This window comes from Hyperolius riggenbachi, chromosome 7 (genome assembly GCF_040937935.1).
Source record: "Hyperolius riggenbachi isolate aHypRig1 chromosome 7, aHypRig1.pri, whole genome shotgun sequence".
NCBI lineage: Eukaryota > Metazoa > Chordata > Amphibia > Anura > Hyperoliidae > Hyperolius > Hyperolius riggenbachi.
Window position 1 is genome coordinate 72613565 of NC_090652.1, and position 20654 is coordinate 72634218.

General features: G+C 46.2%; 1 protein-coding gene across 1 annotated transcript in view; it reads left to right on the forward strand.

The window, feature by feature from the left end:
- The window catches only part of LOC137526071 (integrin alpha-D-like), a 158179-nt gene extending 139572 nt beyond the window's left edge, over positions 1–18607 (forward strand). The window contains exons 27-30 of the mRNA XM_068247284.1: positions 9796–9909; positions 11084–11176; positions 12157–12267; positions 17585–18607. Of these exons, the coding sequence (XP_068103385.1) occupies positions 9796–9909; positions 11084–11176; positions 12157–12267; positions 17585–17695 (429 nt within the window). The 3' untranslated portion in view covers positions 17696–18607. The remainder of the gene's footprint in view (positions 1–9795; positions 9910–11083; positions 11177–12156; positions 12268–17584) is intronic.
- The last annotated feature ends 2047 nt before the right edge of the window (positions 18608–20654 follow it).

A 20654-nucleotide genomic window follows, 5' to 3' on the forward strand; every position in this document is an offset into this window, starting at 1 on the left:
ACTTTTTGTAACCCTAACACACAATTACTCACTGACCAAGTTTGTGAGCTTTGCGGTCTTTGGTATCAATAATTTGCATTGAAATGAAAAAATCAGATTGGCTGTTTGTGGCTCCACACCCTTTTCTGAATTTGAACCCCAGTCACCCAATAACCAACTGTACCAGGTTTGAGGCCTGTGCCATTAACAGTTCAAGAATGGTAGCAATTAAATATTCCCCTTGAAAAGCAATAGGTGGAGCCTACAAAATTTTCTGAATATTAATCCCAGTCACCCAGTGACCAACTGTGCAGTTTAAAAACCCTGCCATTAACAATGTAAAAATGGCTGCAGTTTACATTTTCCCAGTGAAATTTGTATTTTTCTCCACCCACTGATGACCCAGCGTTGCCCGGGTATGTATTTGACTGGTGTGGGCTCCGCCCACTTTCTAACCTTAACACACAAACACTCAATGACTAAGTTTGTGAGATTTGGAGTCCTTGGCATCAATAATTTGTTTATTCCCATAGAAATTAATTAAACAAATCAGTTTGTGGCTCCGCCCCTCTCCAGCATTTGAACCCCAGTCACCCAATGACCAACTGTAGCAGATTTGAGGCATCTGCTATTAACAGTGTAAAAATGGCAGTAATTTAAATATTCCACTTGAAAATCAACAGGTGACTTTTGATTGGCTATTATAGGCTCCACCCACTTCCCTGAATATTAATCTCAGTCACTCAGTGACCATCTGGGCAAAGTTTGTGAACCCTGCCATAAACAGTGTAAGAAGGGCTGCAGTTTACACTTTCCCAGTGAAATTTGTTTTTGGCTCCGCCCACTTTTTGTAACCTGGACACAAAGTCACTACTCAATGACCAAGTTTGTGAGCTCTGGGGTCCTTGGCATCAATAATTTGTATTTTCCCATGAAATGAAACAAATCTGATTCACCGTTTGTGGCTCTGTCCCCTTTTCTGAATTTGAACCCCAGTGACCCAATGACCAACTGTACCAGGTTTGAGGCTTGTGCCATAAGTGCAAGAATGGCAGCAATTTTAATATTTTTGCATTTTACCATTGAAATTAAACAAATCTAATTGGCTGTTTTTTGCCTGATCCCTTCAGAATTTAAACCCCAGTCTCCCAGTGACTGACTGTAGCAGATTTTAGGCCTCTGCCATTAAGAGTGCATGAATGGTAGCAATGTAAATATTCCCCTTGAAAATCAAAAGGTGAATTTTGTTTGGCTGCTGTAGGCTCCACCCACTTTTCTGAACATTAGTCCCAGTCACCCAGTGGCCAACTGTGTCACGTTTGAGAACCCTGCCAATAACAGAATGGCTGAAATCAATTTAACAAATCTGATTGGCTGTTTGTGGCTCCACCCCTTTAGTGAATTTGGACCATAGTCACTCAATGACTGACTGTATCAGGTTTGAGGCCTCTACCACTAACAGTGTGAGAATGGTAGCAATGGGAATATTCCCCTTGAAAATCAATAGGTACATTTTGATTGGCTGTTGTAGGCTCCACCCACATTTCTGAATATTCATCCCAGTCACCCAGTGGCCAATTGTGTAAAGTTTGGGAACCCTGCCATGTTAAAAATGTAGTTGTTGGCACCGCCCACTTTTTCTAACCTTGACATACAGTCACTCAGTTATCAAGTTTATCGGCTTTGGGGTCCTTGGTATCAATACTTTGTATATTCCCATTGAAAAATAAACAAATCTGGCTGTTTGTGGCTCCGCCCCCTTTCGGAATTTGGACCCCAGTCACCCAGCGACCAACTGTACCAGGTTTGAGGAATCTACTTTTCACAGTATAAGAGAATGGTAGCAGATGAAATATTCCCTTTGAAAATCAAAAGGTGAATTTTTATTGGCTGTTGTAGGCTCCACCCACCTTCCAAAATCTTAATCTCAGTCACCCAGTGACCAACTGTGCAAAGTTTGAGAACCCTGCCATTAACGGTGTAAAAATGGCTGCAGTTTATATTTTTCCAATAAAAGTTTTTTTGGGCTCCGCCCACTTTTTGTAACCTTGACACACACAGTCACTCAATGACCACGTGTGTGAGCTTTCAGGTTCCTGGCATAAAAAATATGTGAATGGAAGCAGTTTATTCACCAAGGAAATCTGATTGGCTGTATGTGGCCACGCCCCTTTAGTGAATTTGGACCCCAGTCACCCAATGACCAACTGTAGCAGGTTTGAAGCCTCTGCAATTAAAAGTGTAAGAATAGCAGCAGTTTAAATATTCCCCTTGAAAATCAATAGGTGAATTTTGATTGGCTGTTGCAGGCTCCACCCATTTTCTTGAATCGCAATCGTATTCACCCAGTGACCAAGTGTACCAAGTTTGAGAACCCTGCGATTAACAGTCTAAGAATGGCTGCAGTTTACATTTTCCCATTTAAAATGAACTGCTGAAATTTGATTGGCAGTTTTATGCTCTGCCCACTTTTCCTGGATTTGTAACTTCGGTCACCAAGTGACCAACTGTGCCAAGTGTGGGGACTCTGGCTTGATTACTGTGAGAATGGCAGCCTTTTACATTTTTTCCATTGACTTGAATGGGTGAAATCTGAGTTGCTGTTTGTAGCTCCGCCCACGTGTGCAGGGGGGCCGCGAGACCCCCAGAACATATCATCCCAGGTAGTAAGGGATCTGCGTACCAAGTTTCGTTCAAATCGGTCAAGCCGTTTTCGCGTGATCGCGGCACATACATACACACACACACACACACACACACACACACACACATACACACATCCGATTTTATATATATATATATATATATATATATATATATATATATATATATATATATATATATATATATATATATATATATATATATATATATATATATATATATATATATATATATATATATATATATATATATATATATATATATATATATATATATATATATATATATATATATATATATACTTGAAAAAGCTGGTGAGACCTGTGAAACATGTTGCGTTTGGAGTTTTTTGTATTAATAAAGCTTTTATTGAAATAGACCACCTGTGTCTTCAGTTGGGAGGTAAGTCCACAACTGTCTCCCCTCCTGAACTGTTTTTAATATATCAAACTATTGGCCCCTCTGTTTTACCCACTATTGTACTCCTCCAGCACTAGGTCCTCTTTGTGCTCCTCCTCTGCATTCACTCTGCCTCCATCTTGGTCTTCTGCATGTCATGCAATGTCACTGTAACGGACAGTTGGGGCGCGGGGCTAGCACCGGTGACAGCAGGAAGGGGTTAACAGGGATGCACAGGTTTATTCAGAAGTGTATAGACAAAGGTGTTTATGCAAACTGTAACCTAGCTCCCGGAGTCCGCCTCGGCCAGGCCGCGCGTGGTGAGGGCCCGAGGCTCAGGAGGACAGGACTCAGGAATTTCCCCACCCAATACTGGAGTAGGCACGGGTCCTGGGACCAGGCAAGCGGGCAGTCAGGCAGAAATCAGGTCGGTACACAGAAGGCAATATAGATACAGGGATCAGGCAAACGGATAGTCAGGCGGAAATCAGGTCGGTACACAGAAGGCAATATAGATACAGGGATCAGGCAAACGGATAGTCAGGCGGAAATCAGGTCGGTACACAGAAGGCAATATAGATACAGGGATCAGGCAAACGGATAGTCAGGCGGAAATCAAGTCGGTACACTGAAGGCAATATAGATACAGGGATCAGGCAAACGGATAGTCAGGCGGGAATCAGGTCGGTACACTGAAGGCAATATAGATACAGGGATCAGGCAAACGGATAGTCAGGCGGAAATCAGGTCGGTACACAGAAGGCAATATAGATACACAAGCTAACACTCACTAACTTACTTAGCTTCACGAACAGCTACCTAGCTAGCCTAGCAGACGCTATAACTGGCGTGGCGCGGCGTTCCCGGAAGGCTTAAGATGACCTGGTGACGTCACCTTCGGAACGCGCGCCGCCCCCTGGCGTACGGCGTGCGTCCCTTGGAACGCACGCTAGCAGAGGAGGAAGAGTCCGTGGAGCGCAAGCCGGAAGAGGATGCGTCTCCGCAGGAACGATGAGCAGGTAGTATCGTTACAGTACCCCCCCCCCCTGAGGAGTGACCTCCGGGCACTCTAACCCCGGTTTGTCCGGGAAGTTAGCGTGAAATTCCTGGATTAATTCAGGAGCATGTACCCGTCGAGCCGAGACCCAACACCTCTCCTCTGGCCCGTAACCCTTCCACTCGAGAAGATATTGCAATGAATTCCTGAATTTCCTGGAATCTAATATCCTGTCCACCTCGTACTCGGTTTCCCCTTGAACCGTGACTGGAGGAGGGGGGGCAGCAGAAAGCTGGGAGGGATCAGCCGGTTTGAGAAGCGACACATGGAAAGAATTCCCGATTCTCATGGACCCTGGCAATTTCACCTTGTATGCCACCCTATTCAACCTTTTTAGTACCGGAAAGGGACCTATAAATCTGGGCCCCAGTTTTGGCGTTGGTTGACGCAAGGGAATATGCCTCGTCGATACCCAGACTAGGTCCCCTGGTGAGAACACCGTTTCCGGTGTTCTGCGCCTGTCGAAGGCAGATTTCTGTTTCTGCGTGGCAACCTGCAAATTCCTTTCAGTCTCCTTCCATATGTCCATCATAAGTTGTAATCTTTCTTCTAAGACAGGTAAGTTGGAGGGTGGACCTACCAGAAGCGAGAACCTGGGGTTGAGGCCATTGACTACCTGAAAAGGGGATCTGCCTGTGGATGAACTCACCCCGTTATTGTGGGCAAATTCTGCAAATGGGAGATATTCGGCCCACTGTTCCTGGTTGTGGGAGACAAAGCAACGCAGGTATTGCTCCAGGGATTGGTTTACCCTCTCGGTCTGGCCGTTGGATTCAGGATGGAATCCTGATGAAAACGCCAGCTCCATTCCCAGACGAGAGCAGAAAGACCTCCAAAACTTGGACACAAATTGTACCCCCCGATCCGAGACCACCCGTTCGGGAATACCATGGAGCCTGAACACGTGAGTGACGAAGAGGTCGGCCAACTCTTTGGCTGATGGCAACTTGGTCAGCGGAATAAAGTGAGACATTTTGCTGAAGCGGTCCACGACCACCCAAATCACCGTGTATCCCTCCGACGGGGGTAAATCCACAATAAAATCCATGGACACATCGGTCCATGGTTTGGATGGGATGGGCAGAGGAAGGAGAGAACCTCTGGGGGCTGTCCTAGGAGTCTTGTTGCGGGCGCAGATGGGGCATGCTCTGACGAAGGCCCGCGTATCTCGCGGTAAAGAAGGCCACCACACCAGGCGTGTCAACAGTTCCCGAGTTCTGGCTTGGCCCGGATGCCCTGCCGTCTTACTCTCATGAAAGTGTTGCAGAACCTGCAACCTCAACTGTGGAGGAACATACAGAAGCCCTGGTGGTTTCCCCGAGGGAACCTCATCCTGGTGATGAGACAAACTCTCCACTAGGTCCCCAGTGGAGCTGAGCGTTGTCGTGGCGGCGACAAAGCAGCGGGCGGGCAAAATGGGCTCGGGACTTTGAGCGCGAGGGGGATTCGGACAGAAATAGCGGGACAGAGCGTCCGCCTTAACATTCTTCGGGCCGGGCTTGTAAGTGATGGTAAACTTAAATCTGGTGAAGAACAGGGCCCACCGGGCTTGTCTGGGGTTTAATCTTTTGGCAGACTCAAGGTATTGTAAATTTTTGTGGTCTGTGAAGACGGTAACCGGGAGATCGGCGCCCTCCAGCCAGTGCCTCCATTCCTCGAAAGCCCATTTAATGCCCAGCAACTCGCGATTGCCAATGTCGTAATTTTGCTCCGCTGGTGAGAATTTCCTAGAGAAGTAGGCGCAGGGATGTAATTTTTCCGGGGAACCTGAATATTGGGAGAGGACCGCCCCTACCCCCAGTTCAGATGCGTCAACCTCTACCACAAAGGGACGTGTCGTATCCGGATGTACCAGAAGCGGGGCCGAACAGAAAGCCTCCTTCAAAACCCTGAAGGCCTGACAAGCCTGGGGAGTCCACTGGGTAGGATCTGCCCCCCTTTTAGTTAGATCAGTGAGAGGGGCCACCTGGACGGAGAATTCCTTAATAAATCTCCTATAAAAATTGGCGAACCCCAGAAACCGCTGCAGAGATTTCAAGTTGGTGGGTTGTGGCCAATTTAACACTGCGGAGACTTTGGCTGGATCCATAGTCAGGCCTGCGCTGGAAATAATGTAGCCCAGGAAGGGCACTTGATTGACCTCAAAGGTGCACTTCTCTAGCTTGGCATATAAGTGATGCTCCCTCAACTTGCGAAGAACTGCCCGGACCTGTTCCCGGTGGACTGACAAAGATGGGGAAAACACTAGGATATCGTCAAGATAGACGATGACGAACTTCCCCAAGAAGTCCCGCAAGACGTCGTTGACGAACTCCTGGAAGACGGCCGGGGCGTTACAGAGCCCGAAGGGCATGACCAAATACTCGTAATGCCCCTCATGAGTATTGAAGGCCGTCTTCCACTCATCCCCCTGGCGAATCCGGATGAGGTTGTATGCCCCCCGCAAGTCCAATTTGGTGAAAATTCGTGCCCCAGCGATTTGCCCGAAGAGGTCGTCAATCAACGGCAGAGGGTACCGATTTTTAATAGTTATTTTATTCAGTCCCCTGTAATCAATACAGGGCCTGAGGCCCCCATCTTTTTTTTCCACGAAAAAAAATCCAGCCCCCGCAGGGGAATTAGAGGGCCTGATGAACCCCTTCTGCAAGTTCTCTCTGATGTAAGTTCTCATCGCTGTTCTCTCAGGGGCAGAGAGGTTGAACAAGCGACCCCGGGGGGGGCATAGTCCCCGGGAGGAGATCTATGGGGCAATCGTAAGAGCGGTGCGGAGGCAGCTCATCCGCCGCACCAGGAGAGAATACATCAGAAAACATGCCATACGGCTCTGGGATAGGCAAAGTCTGTACCTGCGCGCTGCGGACCGGCAGGGCAGCAATACAATTAACTTGACAAAAGCCCGACCACTTTACCAGTTGACCTGTTTGCCAATCCAGTACCGGGTTATGTTGCCTTAGCCATGGCAACCCTAACACCATGGGGGTGGATGGCATGTTCAATAGGTAAAAGGTAATCCCCTCTGAGTGCAGTGCTCCAATCGTGAGGTGCAACTCCGGGGTTACTGTCATGGGCTGTCCCAGTTGTATCGGAGAGTCGTCAATGGCAGTGACTTGAACCCGTCTATCTAGCGGGACGGCAGGGATATTCAGACGTTTGGCTACCGCAAGGTCCAGGAAATTCCCGGCGGCTCCACTGTCGATGAACGCCTGCCCTGAGAATGCCTGCCCCTGCCAGTCCAGGTAGACCGGAACAAGAAAACGTTGGGTACTAAGAGGAAAATTCTTCCTGCCCAAGAAAGCTCCCTCTGACTCCCCTAGGCATTGGCATTTCCCGACTTCTTTTCTGGACAATTTCGCACAAAGTGTCCAATTCCCCCACAATAAAGGCAAAGTCCCTGAGACCGCCTCCTGGTCCTCTCCGCTACTGTGAGCTTAGAAGCTCCGATTTGCATGGGTTCTTCCTCCGTTGCAGCAGCAGCAGGAGGGGATACAGTGAGCAAAGGAGTGGCACCGGCCGACTTCTCCTGGCGACGCTGCCGGAGGCGACGGTCCCCCCTAATGGCCAGGGTTATTGCTTCATCTAAGGAAGCTGGGGGCGGAAAGTTGACCAGGAGATCCTTCACCTGGTCCGCCAGTCCGTGGATGAACTGGTCCAGTAAGGCTGGGTCGTTCCAGCGGGTGTCAACGGACCACCGCCTGAATTCTGCGGCGTAAACCTCCGCGGTATTCCTTCCCTGCCTCAACCCACGCAATTTCTGAGAAGCGGTGGAGGTGGCGTCAGGGTCAGAATATAAGACTCCCATGGCCTCAAAGAACCCTTCCACAGATGAGAGTGCAGGATGTCCCTGGGGAAGACTAAAGGCCCACGCCTGCGGATCCCCCTGCAACAGAGAGATCACTAGTGCAACTTTCTGGATCTCTGAGCCAGATGATCTTGGCCTCACAAAAAAGTACATCAGACAGGAGTTTTTGAAGTTACTGAAAGTATTGCGATTGCCAGAAAACTTCTCTGGAAGAGGGAGTTTCGGTTCCGTTATTGCACCTACAGGAGGAGGAGGTGCAGCCGGATCTACCGGAGGATCGGGCGCCCCCACCCCCAGTGGAGGGGCATCAGCAGGAACAACAGCGACCTGCGCCGGGGCCTGTGCTTGAGCCTGCGCCTGGGCCTGTGCTTGGGCCTGCGCCTGGGCCTGTGCTTCGGCCTGTGCTTGGACCTGTGCTTGAACTAGTGGAGTGACCATATCCGCAAGGCCTTTCATAGCCTCGGCCAGGGCGTCAATCTGACGTTGAAGGTCCTCCATAATTTTTTAGGGCCAGTTATAATGTAACGGACAGTTGGGGCGCGGGGCTAGCACCGGTGACAGCAGGAAGGGGTTAACAGGGATGCACAGGTTTATTCAGAAGTGTATAGACAAAGGTGTTTATGCAAACTGTAACCTAGCTCCCGGAGTCCGCCTCGGCCAGGCCGCGCGTGGTGAGGGCCCGAGGCTCAGGAGGACAGGACTCAGGAATTTCCCCACCCAATACTGGAGTAGGCACGGGTCCTGGGACCAGGCAAGCGGGCAGTCAGGCGGAAATCAGGTCGGTACACAGAAGGCAATATAGATACAGGGATCAGGCAAACGGATAGTCAGGCGGAAATCAGGTCGGTACACAGAAGGCAATATAGATACAGGGATCAGGCAAACGGATAGTCAGGCGGAAATCAGGTCGGTACACAGAAGGCAATATAGATACAGGGATCAGGCAAACGGATAGTCAGGCGGAAATCAAGTCGGTACACTGAAGGCAATATAGATACAGGGATCAGGCAAACGGATAGTCAGGCGGGAATCAGGTCGGTACACTGAAGGCAATATAGATACAGGGATCAGGCAAACGGATAGTCAGGCGGAAATCAGGTCGGTACACAGAAGGCAATATAGATACACAAGCTAACACTCACTAACTTACTTAGCTTCACGAACAGCTACCTAGCTAGCCTAGCAGACGCTATAACTGGCGTGGCGCGGCGTTCCCGGAAGGCTTAAGATGACCTGGTGACGTCACCTTCGGAACGCGCGCCGCCCCCTGGCGTACGGCGTGCGTCCCTTGGAACGCACGCTAGCAGAGGAGGAAGAGTCCGTGGAGCGCAAGCCGGAAGAGGATGCGTCTCCGCAGGAACGATGAGCAGGTAGTATCGTTACAGTCACAAAATGTCCAAGCAGGCCGAGGAGCAGGAGACCAAGGCAAGCAGATGGTTGTAGTGAAGGAAGATGGTGAGGACTTGGTGCTGAAAGTGGTAAGATTCCAGCATCACTGCTGCACTTATATACAGAGATGGGAAAGAATGAGAAGCAGCTACCAGGGACAAACAAGAGGGGGGAATGGAGAGGTTTGGGACCCCTCCTCCTCCACATAGTAATGTTCCCCTGACACCTTTGCACTTGGACTTTTTAGACGTTGCTGTTGTTTGATACTACTTTTTAATCAGAATCACAGAATCTGTTTTTCTTTAAACAAATTGTAATCTGTGAAAAAAAAAATATTCTGCAATGTTCAGGATCCATTTAGCATTTTTCCCAAAACAAATTTCAACCAACCCTACTTTCTACTTGTCATCCGCAATGTTCTCTTCCTCTCCATCTCCCATGGTGGTTCTCTCCATCCTTCTATCTATTTCCGTCGTGTAGCATACACCTTGTGTCCTTCTCTCACCAGAATTGCTCAGTGGGCTGGTGCGTAAAAGAGGTTTGTCAGATTCGGGATATGGAGAAACAGAGCTCAGTGATCTTCACTATTAGAGGAACAGTGACTAAAGACTGGACAACACAGGTAGGTACATGCATTACATGTAAGTAGGTCCAGAGAGAACTTGATTTAAGCATATTCTGATTTATTAATGCATCTCGAGGCATCGCCTGATTTATTTAGTCATCATCAGGCTTCTCCATATTTACAAAGACATATCCAGCATCTCCTGACAATAAGACAATGTCAAGCATCTACTGGCTTGGTTCACACTCAAGGTCAGAAGCACAACAGTGCGTACATCATATCCAGAGCAAATACGATGTGTCCCCTTGCAGCATCCGGTAAGTATATTCACACTACTCTCTGCTGATCATCCGGCCCCTCAGCTGCTACTGAGCAACAAGAATCATTCTCATTGGTCCACCACACAGTGAACCATTGAAAACCCTGCCTGGTGCTAGAAAGGATTTCCATTGGTCTTTTGCAAACGAATGATAGCCCTATGGCTCTGCTGGGACTCCAATACCAGAGCTTTACCCGAGCCCAATAGCAGTGTGAGCGCGCGGAGGACCCAAATTGCAACTGAAGACACAGAAGACAGGTGAGTAATTCCGGAAGGAAGAGAAAAACAGTCTAGTGGGATTGGACACTGTTTGTTCTCATAGGCTTGCACCAATTCTGTAAGCATCCACAGCAGGGCCGGGCCGAGGCAGAGGCAAGAGAGGCTCCAGTATCAGGGCGCAGTGTAGGAGAACTAAAGTTGCGCAGTGTGCACAACCCACTCAGCTATCATTCCCCTATTGTGTTTGAAGCAGAGAGAAATAAGAAAAAGCGATACATGGCAGTGACTGCAAGCCAGATAACTAGAGATTAAGGTGTTGCAGGGGTTGGTGGACATAGGTGGCCTCTTAGTCTAATAGCATGTTTGAAGATAATGGGACAGAGGGGCACACTTTGGTGTCTCAGCCTTAGGTGCTGGAGGACCTTGTCCCGGCACTGATCCACAGCGTATGTCGGCTCCGAAAAAATTGTGCCATTCGGAAACGTGCCTTCTGCTCCTATGATATTGGCAAGTATAAATGAATCCTATGATTAACCAGAGGCTTCTCTCTACTTAGGTATTGACTTTTGTACATTAATAATACCTCGGGTTTTCTTCAATAAATCAGGAGATGCCTTAGCAAATCAAGTCCAAACTCTCCCATTTCAATTCTGTAAATACTAGGCACTTACCTCGTAATGTTTGTGTTGTCAGACAGAACAGAAGAAAATCTTCCTTCAAAGTTCAGCAGAAATTTTATATGACATTCGAACCTACCATCAGAGCCAGCATTTCAGCCAAGCCCAGGTAAAAGCCACACCCTCCATACATTAATTACTAAAGCTTTGTATTACACTCTTTCCAGACTTTGTCCCCAGCCTTCCTGTACAAGTCCATGCATCTTGTCAGCTGCCATTTCTAGTCTTGGATCCCTGTTTGTCATCTGCGGCCCACAGATCTAATCTGAGGGGGTTAGTTTTAGGCATTAGGTAGGTAGTGTGTGCGGGTGGGGGGGTTAGTATTAGGTAGGTAGTGTGTGCGGGTGGAAGGTTAGTATTAGGTAGGTAGTGTGTGTGGGTGGGTTTATTTCAGGCATCAGGTAGGTGTGTGTGTGTTGGTTAGTTTTAGGCACTAGGTAGGTAGTTTGTGCAGGTGGGGGGTGTTAGTTATAGGCAATAGGTGGGTCGTTTGTGCGTGTGGGGGTTAGTTTTAGGCATTAGGTAGAAAGTGTGTTGGGGGGTAGTTTGAAGCATTAGGCAGGTAGTGTGTGCGGGTGGGAGGGACAGTTTTTGGCATGGGGGGGCAGTTAGTGTTAGGTGTCGGTGGGAGGGTTCTGTGTGAGAGTAGGGTTAGGTTTGGCCATAGTAAAATATTGGTATTTAATATCGATATTTTACGTTTTTATAGTAAAATATAGGTATTTAATAACAATATTTTACTAACAATGTTACTGTGCACCCAAATTTCCCCACGCCTTCATTTGATGTACGGACCTGTCTGACACCTGGCTCAAGCTATTTACCATCTGTACTCCATGCGTATAAGGATTTCCCTGCTCTGCTTTTCAAATTCTTTTATCTACATGTCTTGGGTCCATTTATCTCTCATTTTGCATGCATCTCTCTTTCCGTCCAGACATTTTCCATCTTTGTTCCCTGGATCTAGCCACCTGCCTGCTTCCCTGCTCCTTGCATTCCTTCATTTACCATGTGCGGTCCTACAATGCAATCATCTCCTCTGGTGATTGAACCGAATCATCTCACGGTGATTGTTCTGATCTCTTGCAGGCTCAGACAGTACTGGAGGTCATCCCTGAGTACAATTACTTCCCTATAATAATCGGGAGCAGTGTGGGGGGGCTGGTGCTGCTTGCCCTGATAACGGCAGCATTGTATAAGGTAAGTGTTGCTAAGTCTGCAAGATCCTTAATGTGTTGCACTGAACAACCTCTTGTTTGGTCCATGGGGCATGAATACTAGTAATGGGGGGGGGGGGGGGGGGGTTATATATATATTAAATAGGACTGTATGTAATGCATCAATGCCACAATGCATTAGGACAGAGAGAGTTCTGCCTATACCAGCTTACAGTGTAAGAAGATAATAGAACTCCAGAGGTAAGGAGAGTGAGTAAGCTGTATATAATATGGATCAGTGTGTCTACAAAGATACAATGGGAGGAAGAGCTCTGCCCATACCAGATTTTAATGTACAGGGAAAATGGGAGGACACAAGAGGAAAGGGGAATCAGTAAGCTGTGTATAATATGGAGCTGTGTGTCTTCCAAGATGCAATGGGAGAGACAGAGCTATGTCCATTAGGGATGTGTAACGATTGTGGAATTCTCTCCGTGATCAGCGCACAAGACATGCGCTGATACTGTGGAAATCCTCCACAAGCGTGTAATTTGAGGGAACCCAGCAAAAGGTGCAATGCACCTGTAGAGGGAAATTCCTGTCGGCAGATGGAGCTGTGGAGTGCAGAGGAACACCTCCTCTGCCCTGCCACACACGCCAGAAAGGAATTGCACGAAGGGAAGAAACGCAGGGCAAGATAGCCCTGAAAGAGAGAGAGATCAAAGCGACAGAGGGTATGTGTGTCCACCAAACTAGTCGCCACCCTGCGACGATGAACACACAACCATGAAGACAAAGTGAGAAGGCAATCGCCAGAGATGGCGATTGCTAACAGCGACACAAGACCGAATAAGCACAGATGAGGAATGTATGTATGTCCACCAATCTAGCCGCCAACCTGTGACGGTGGACACACAACAGAAGAAACCAAGTGAGAACGCAATCGCAAGAGAAGCGATTGCGGAAGAGAATGAGCACAGGGACAGATTGTATGTGTGTGCACCAAACTAGTCGCCAACCCGCGACGGTGCATACACAGCAGCAGATATGAAGTAGGAACACAATCGCGAGAGAGGCGATTGCCAGAGGTGACAAAAGGCTACAGCAAGGCAGAGCACGAGAGTAGCAAAGGCACAGCAAATGATACAATAAGGAGATAAGGAAAATAACAAACGCTAGCTAAACGCGAATACCGCACTCATTTGCAACAGTGCACGCGTTTATGCGCGGTCTCCGTGTGTTAAGCACAACAGAGACGAGCACGCCTAACAAACCACCGACAGACAAACATGAAACAGAGGACGCGAGCTCTTGCTTAACGGTTACCTCACCGAGCCTCCCGCAAGCGTTCGTAGCAGACAAGACAGATACACAAAAACAGGAATAAGCGAGAGATAGGATCCACAGCACTAGCGCAAGAGGCTAGTGCGATCCAGGAAGACAGAACAGAAGGATCCACAGCACTAGCGCAAGGCGAGTGCGATCCAAGTATAGCAAGAGAGTAGCAGACCAGACGGATCCACAGCACTAGCGCAAGGCGAGTGCGATCCTGGCAAGACAGATCAGATAAGATAGCTGGTAGCAACCGCTGCTCCAGCTATACTCCAAGAACAAAGATCAGAACGACTTCCTGTCGACCACCGCTGGGACAGGACAATCGCAACAGACAAACAAAACAGATATGCAATCCTAACTGCACTAGGGAACCTGCCTAGTGCAGTCCCAGGAATTACTCTAAGCTAATCTTTACACAATGAGCAAGGCTGACACTCCAAGAGTGTTTCACAGGAACTAACCCTTATGACCAGCAAAGGACTCTGGGAAACATAGCTCTTTATATTGCCAGTCATCAAAGGAAGCAGGTAGGGGATTTGCATAACGAGTGTATGCAAACTCCTCAGCAGCAAGCTACAATACTGACAAAAAGTCTCTCTTCCAGAGACCTGCAGAATGCAGACCTGAACAGTGGTCAAAAGGCTGCCTGCCTGCGCAGGCAGTCAAGCGGATCCTCACAGGATGGTTAAAGATAATTTCGAGATGCAGGATTATGCAAATGTTGTATGCAAATATATGCAGCTTGAAAATGGACCAATTGAATTTTACCTCATTAGGATTTGATTAGTTCCTTTTCAAACTGCACAAATTTGCATACAAAATTTGCATAATGCTGCATCAACTCAAAAATTATTTGAATCTCATTGACCCTCCCTAATGCCCATATCAGTTTACAGTGTGAGTGGATAATGGGAGGACACAATAGATAAGGAGAGTCAGTAAGCTGTATATAGTATGGAGCTGTGTGTCTACCAAAATACAATGGGGGAGAGAGCTCTGCCCATACACGATTTCGATGTTTGGGGATAAGGAGAAGACACAAGAGGTAAGGTGTGAGTAAGTAAGCTGAATATAACATGGAGCTGTGTCTCTAGCAAAATACAATAGGAGTGAAAGCCCTGCTCATATAAGATTACAGTGTAAAGGGGGCCATACACTAGGCGACCAATTGACCATCTAATTTGATTATTATAATCGAATTGGATGAAAATTGGTGCTGCCAAGTGCATGCCCGACCGACAAAGTGACCAATTTCAGGACTGAAATTGTCCGCACAGTCACTCGTGCATGTTGGAAAATTTCGGGCCGAGGTTGGTTGGTCGGATGCATGGCAGTACAGTGTCATTTAGGGCCTATTGACATCTAAAAACGACAACGCAAGCATTTTTCTCTCTGTTTTTTTCCCCTCCGGGTGCTCCACTGCTCGCTGCGTTTTTGTAAGAAGTACATTTCTAAGCGCTTTTTCAGAGCAGTTTTGTAATTCACTCCCTGGCGCAAGTCAGGAAGTGAACTCTTTGACCCGGAAAAGAATAAATACAATGTATTGATTCTTGAAATTGTTCATGCAATCGATGCACAAAGCGATTTTGTGAGCGTTTTGCATTTTTCCTATACCTTCCATTATAGCAAAAACGCTTTGCTGAGCGGATCGCAAACAAACCGCCGTGATCGTGAGCACCCAAGAGGGGCGATTAAGCTGTCATATGACAGCTGACATCTCCCCTCAGTGATCAGAAGCCATCGCGTATGGCTTCTGATCACATGATCACTATGATCATCGGCGAATCATAGTGATCACTAGTACGAGCTGCGGCGGTAGGGGGGAAAGAAGAGGATCCACTCACCTTCCTGCCATTCCCCCGGTGATCATCATTCCTGCTTGCTCTGACGTAAGTGCCGGGTCCCGACTTGATGACATCATCAAGCCGCGACCCAGAACTTAGCGTCAGTACCAGTGGGGATTGCGACCGGAGCGGAGGAGTCCACAGCGGCTCATCGCTGGAGCCTGGGAGGTGAGTAAAGGCTGCTGGCTAAAGAGGGGACATATGACTACAGGGGACACACACAGCCCAGCAAGCCCCAGCAGGGATTCGGCTGCCTGACCCCCCCCCCCCAAAGGTGCCCCCCCATGTAAAATGCCTGGTCCTTAAAGGGAACCAGAGAGGAAGCACCCTTGTGTATTTTACCATGTATATCAGTAAGAACATTAGAGAAAACACTTACCATGCTGTCTGTTTCGTCCTCACTGCTAAAAGTGTCTGTTATCAGCAGTCACAAGAATCCCAGACTGAGCAATTAAATCTGGCTTTGCTGGGAATGATTATTGCTGAGTCATTATAGCAAAGCCACAAGGGGGCAGGCTTGGGCTTGAAATAACACCACAGAAGACAGACTTAGCTATAATCTTTCTGTAGCAAAGCTAGACGGAGCAGCCTGACTTCTCAGTCGGGGGTTCTTATCAGAGGTGATAACAGTCAGATTACACAGAGAACAATGAAACAAAGGGCAGATTAGGTGTTTACTGTCATGTTCCCACTGATTTATAAGGTAAAATACAAGAGGGTGCTTCATCTCTGGTTCTCTTTAAGAGGGGTTAGGCAGCTGTTCCCGAAAGGGTTAACAAAGTGAAAGTAAAGAGTTACACTTACTACTTCCTGTATACGTTCTACAGTACTTAGGAATTTAGTGAAGAGCCATCTTATGGCCAAAAAGTAAAAAATGCACCCACATACACTATTATATATAGTAATACATACATTTTTATTACTTTATAACCCCTTGTACCTCAACCCTATAGTAACCAAAATAAAACACTTGTAAAAAAAATTACATAAATATTCACCTTAGGGTTAATATGTATGTCATGAGGATACATTACTGTTATTTTTGAAAATAAAGGCTTGTAATTATGGATATAGCATAAAAAAAAACACTGAACGGAAAGAATGCACCTTTATTTCCCAATAAAATATTATCACCATACATTGTACTAGGGACACAATTTAAACATTGTAATAACTGGCACAAATTGGCAAGTAAAATGTTTGGGTTTTATCTGACGTAGCACATTTTAGTTTAAAACAGAAATCATTTTTTTGCATTAATCCCTTTAAAATACATATAAAATGAAATAATTCTTAGCAAAAAGTACCACTCAAAGAAAGCCTTATTTGTGGTAAATAAAACAATACATGGATCATTTCGATGTGATAAGTAACAATAAAGTTATTGGTGAATGAATGGGACAAGCATGATGAAAAAAATTGCTCTGGTTTTTAAGTGGAAAACCTGTGGTTGGGAAGTGGTTAAAGATTTTAAAAGTTGGTCAATGTCATTAAGATTAAGGGAATGTTCCAGAGTAGGGAAGAACACGTAGGAGAAAATTATTTTTTCTAGCAGTCAGGGATGCATTAGAATAGTTTTGTTTCTCTTTTATTGCAGTCTGTGTACCCAGGAGAAAAAGCCTTTCATAGTAAACAGGAACCGGGAGTGATTAAATCTCTCCATCCAGTCAGTGATAGAAACAAGATGAAGGTTCCAACGTCTATCCAAAAATGAAAGCAAATGTTTTAGCAGGAGTTCCATTTAGATGACTCTATATTTTAGGTTGCTGTGGGAAACTTGAATGACTAAATTAAAACTATTAGAAAAACGGTGCTCGTATGTTTGAAGTGAGCCAGTGAGAAAGTCCATAGGAAAACTCACTAATTGGGTTGGGTAAACAGCACCCTCTCGAACTGCTAGGTTTCAGATTGTAGTAATAAAACACTCACACTTTTTGGCCAGTTAGAATGCTTCAAGTTGGAGAGGTTGTTGTGAATGTAAAACTACGCCCTATGGACTTTCTCGCTGGCTTACCTGAACCATACTATCTCCAGAGAAACCAGTGTAGCTACCATTTTTTAAACCATATTTATCTGCCCTGGTAAATCTGTTGAATAATTAGATCTGCTGTTCTGTCTCTAATGAAGTCATTCTTCTTTTAACCCTTTCTTTGGATTTCTTGTGTATTCCTCTATCTCCAGCTCGGCTTCTTCAAGCGCCAGTATAAAGAGATGTTGGAGAATCCGGCAGCTGAGCCCGCAGGAGATGACGCAGCACCTGTAGAACCGCAAAACATCGGAGAAACAAAATGAGGACAACCGTGTCTACTTCTTGTGTTCCTCATAGAAGAATGAGGAATGGAAATGATGATTTTGTAATTGTATAGCTTGTTTGTATCAAGTCCTTGTGTAGTGCACATAACCAGAAGCTGATAATCCTGCATCATCAACTGCAGACCTCATTGTTTCATGTTCTCCATCAGGATTGGAGAGTCAATCCTACATCATCAACTGCTGACCTCATTGGCTCATGTTTTCCGTTAGGATTGGATATTCAATCCTGCATCATCAACTGCTGACCTCATTGGCTGATGTTCTCTATCAGGATTGGATAGTCTAGTGAAGATACCTGCCCAGTCTTTGCCAGAGATGCCCTCAAAACCTGCATTAGATGACACATCCAGACCATTCCAGGGAGGTACACAGAACCTGAACTTCATGTGGTGATATTGCGATTTCCATTTTGCATAGTCCTTTCTCATAGGGGAAATAAGCATGGAGCGCCTGTGAGATGGCCAAAAGGCTCTCTAAATGGTTTCCACTGAACATGCAGAGTGTGAATCAGTGTGAATGTTGTTCTTGAACCACCATGTCTGTAGATTTGCCAGCCTGTCATTCACCAAAAACAATGGGGAAAGGCCGGAATTTAGCGCCAGTGTAAACTTATACATATGGTGTCAACCATCTGATTGTTCTCCCCTCCCCCTTTACTCCGGTCTCCCTGCTGATTGGCTCTTATTAAAAGATCTTGGATACAGATGCCCAGACTCTCTTTGAAAATTCAAATATATTTCCCCCTGAGCTGCAGCAGGCTTGTACTCGTGCAGGAAGTAAAAAGGTTTTCAGGATTGTAGCCCCGCCCCCTCATTCACTTTTATTGTTCCTTTTTTTTTCAGTTCAGGTCCACCTTAAATGTTTGTAATTATGTTTATGAGGAATATTGTGCTTGATTCACAAAGCTGTGGTAACTGTTATCACGGCTGTGAAAAGGTGCTTTGCCCGCGTTTTAGCGTGAAAAACGTTATCGCACGCAAAAATTCGCGTTCGTGTGATAACGCAAATTAATCGCGTGAACGCAGAACATTAACACGCGAAAAATCTGCGTTATCTCGTGAACGCAAATTTTTACGCACGATAATTGTTTTCACGCTAAAACTCGCACGAAGCACTTTTCATAGCGTGATAACAGTTATCACACTTTTGTGAATCAAGCCCATTATGAGTTAAATCAAATGCTATTTTGTGCATATGAAGTTTTTACAAATAAAGTTATAAAGTATATAATGTTATTTGGTTACTGTTATAAATCACCTTTTTGCTTCCACACCAGCAACTTCGTAGAGTTGCACCTCACAGACTGTGAGATAACTTGACTCTCAACACAGCAAGCATTATTGGAGATAGACCGTTCTCAGGCGTCTTCAATATACAAGGAGTTTATTCACTACACAGATATACAGATACAGTTCGTCATATCTTAGCCAAGCAGATTCTTGCGTTGCGTTACAGCTTTGTGATTACCTTCCTGCTGAAGGCAATCAGGTCCTCTTATGTCCACCCTATGTTACATCATCTAGTCTACCTATGTACAGCATACATAATATCAGAACAGAAATGGATTATATAAAGGTTTAAGCCAGCAGGGACAGGTAGCAAGACAGAAAGTGCTACCCCATACTCCGGCTGTGAGTTTTATATGAACTAGAAAGAGTTAAATGTGACCTCATCTGAGCCATCTATGATTGGTTCAGATCCTTTGTGATGTCAGGACACACACCTACTCGATTAATATTCTATAAGATATTTTGCCCTAGATACCAAGGATTTCCATGTTGAATAAACATGGCTTTGTTTACTGTTCTTGTGGTCTCCATGTTGAGGTCAGTGAGACCTGTGGCCTTGCCCACAGAACAGCTTCTTGGTATGTCCTAGTTCTGCTGACAGAACTGTAGATTTTCTCTCTAAGAGAAAATCCCCTTAAAGGGCAGGTCTGCACCCCAAGCCTTTTTGACTAACTCAGTCCAAATAACTGAGGCCTACTTAAATTATAACAGTTACGCATTTCCTGTTCCTGATCCTCCCGTGCGGCTGTGCCAGGCATGGGCGTAGCAATCACGACTGTCATCGCAGGGGGACCTAGAGGCTTTGGGGGCTCTGTCACAGGACCCCTAGTGGCCGGACCGCACAATGCCTTCCAATCGGTTTCAGCACACAGACCATGCAAGCTGTGGTCGCAATCGGTGCACAGAAACCACTCGAATTTTGGCAGCAGACCGACTAGAAGGGAGCCTGTGAGTTACAGTAATTACAAATTACACACTATTTCAGGGTATAACTGCCACCACCTCTGTTACCATGGGACAGAGAAGCCCACTGACTGGCTGATTCTAGACCTACAAATAAAACGGTAAAACACACTCTATTCTGTCTAGCTAGCAACAATAGTAGCGACTCTTCAGAAATCAGGGTTCAGTTTGTGCGGCTGAATAGCAGGGTAGCTGAATAAACAAATGACGTTAGCGTCGTTTATTAAAACGCAATATAAATAATTAATATATACAGAAAATTATTGAAATCAACAATTATAGAAACATTAATAGCCAGTATGAAAATAAAAGGGAGAAAATACTTAGAGTTCGTGGAAATATGTCCTTCTGAGAAAACTCATAAAGTTCTTGGTTTCAGTTCAGTTCAGTTGCAAAGTCCAAACAAACCAGGTGCCAGCATGTCCTCAAGCTGGCAAGGATGTAATCAGGTTGATGTTCAAAGTGGAGGACATTGATTTTGGATCCTCTGACATTCTTATACACCTGATCCAGTAGGAGGGAGTGAGGGCAGGAACCGCATACCCCCTTAGAACATGAGATGAGTCCTCCCCTTCCCCTGAGGACCAAAAATCATATCTAACCATATATGTGCTCTATCTCACAGAACCGTACAGGTCAGGGCAGATTTACTAACATTTTCAGGTCCGTCCCAATTTACCAAGCAC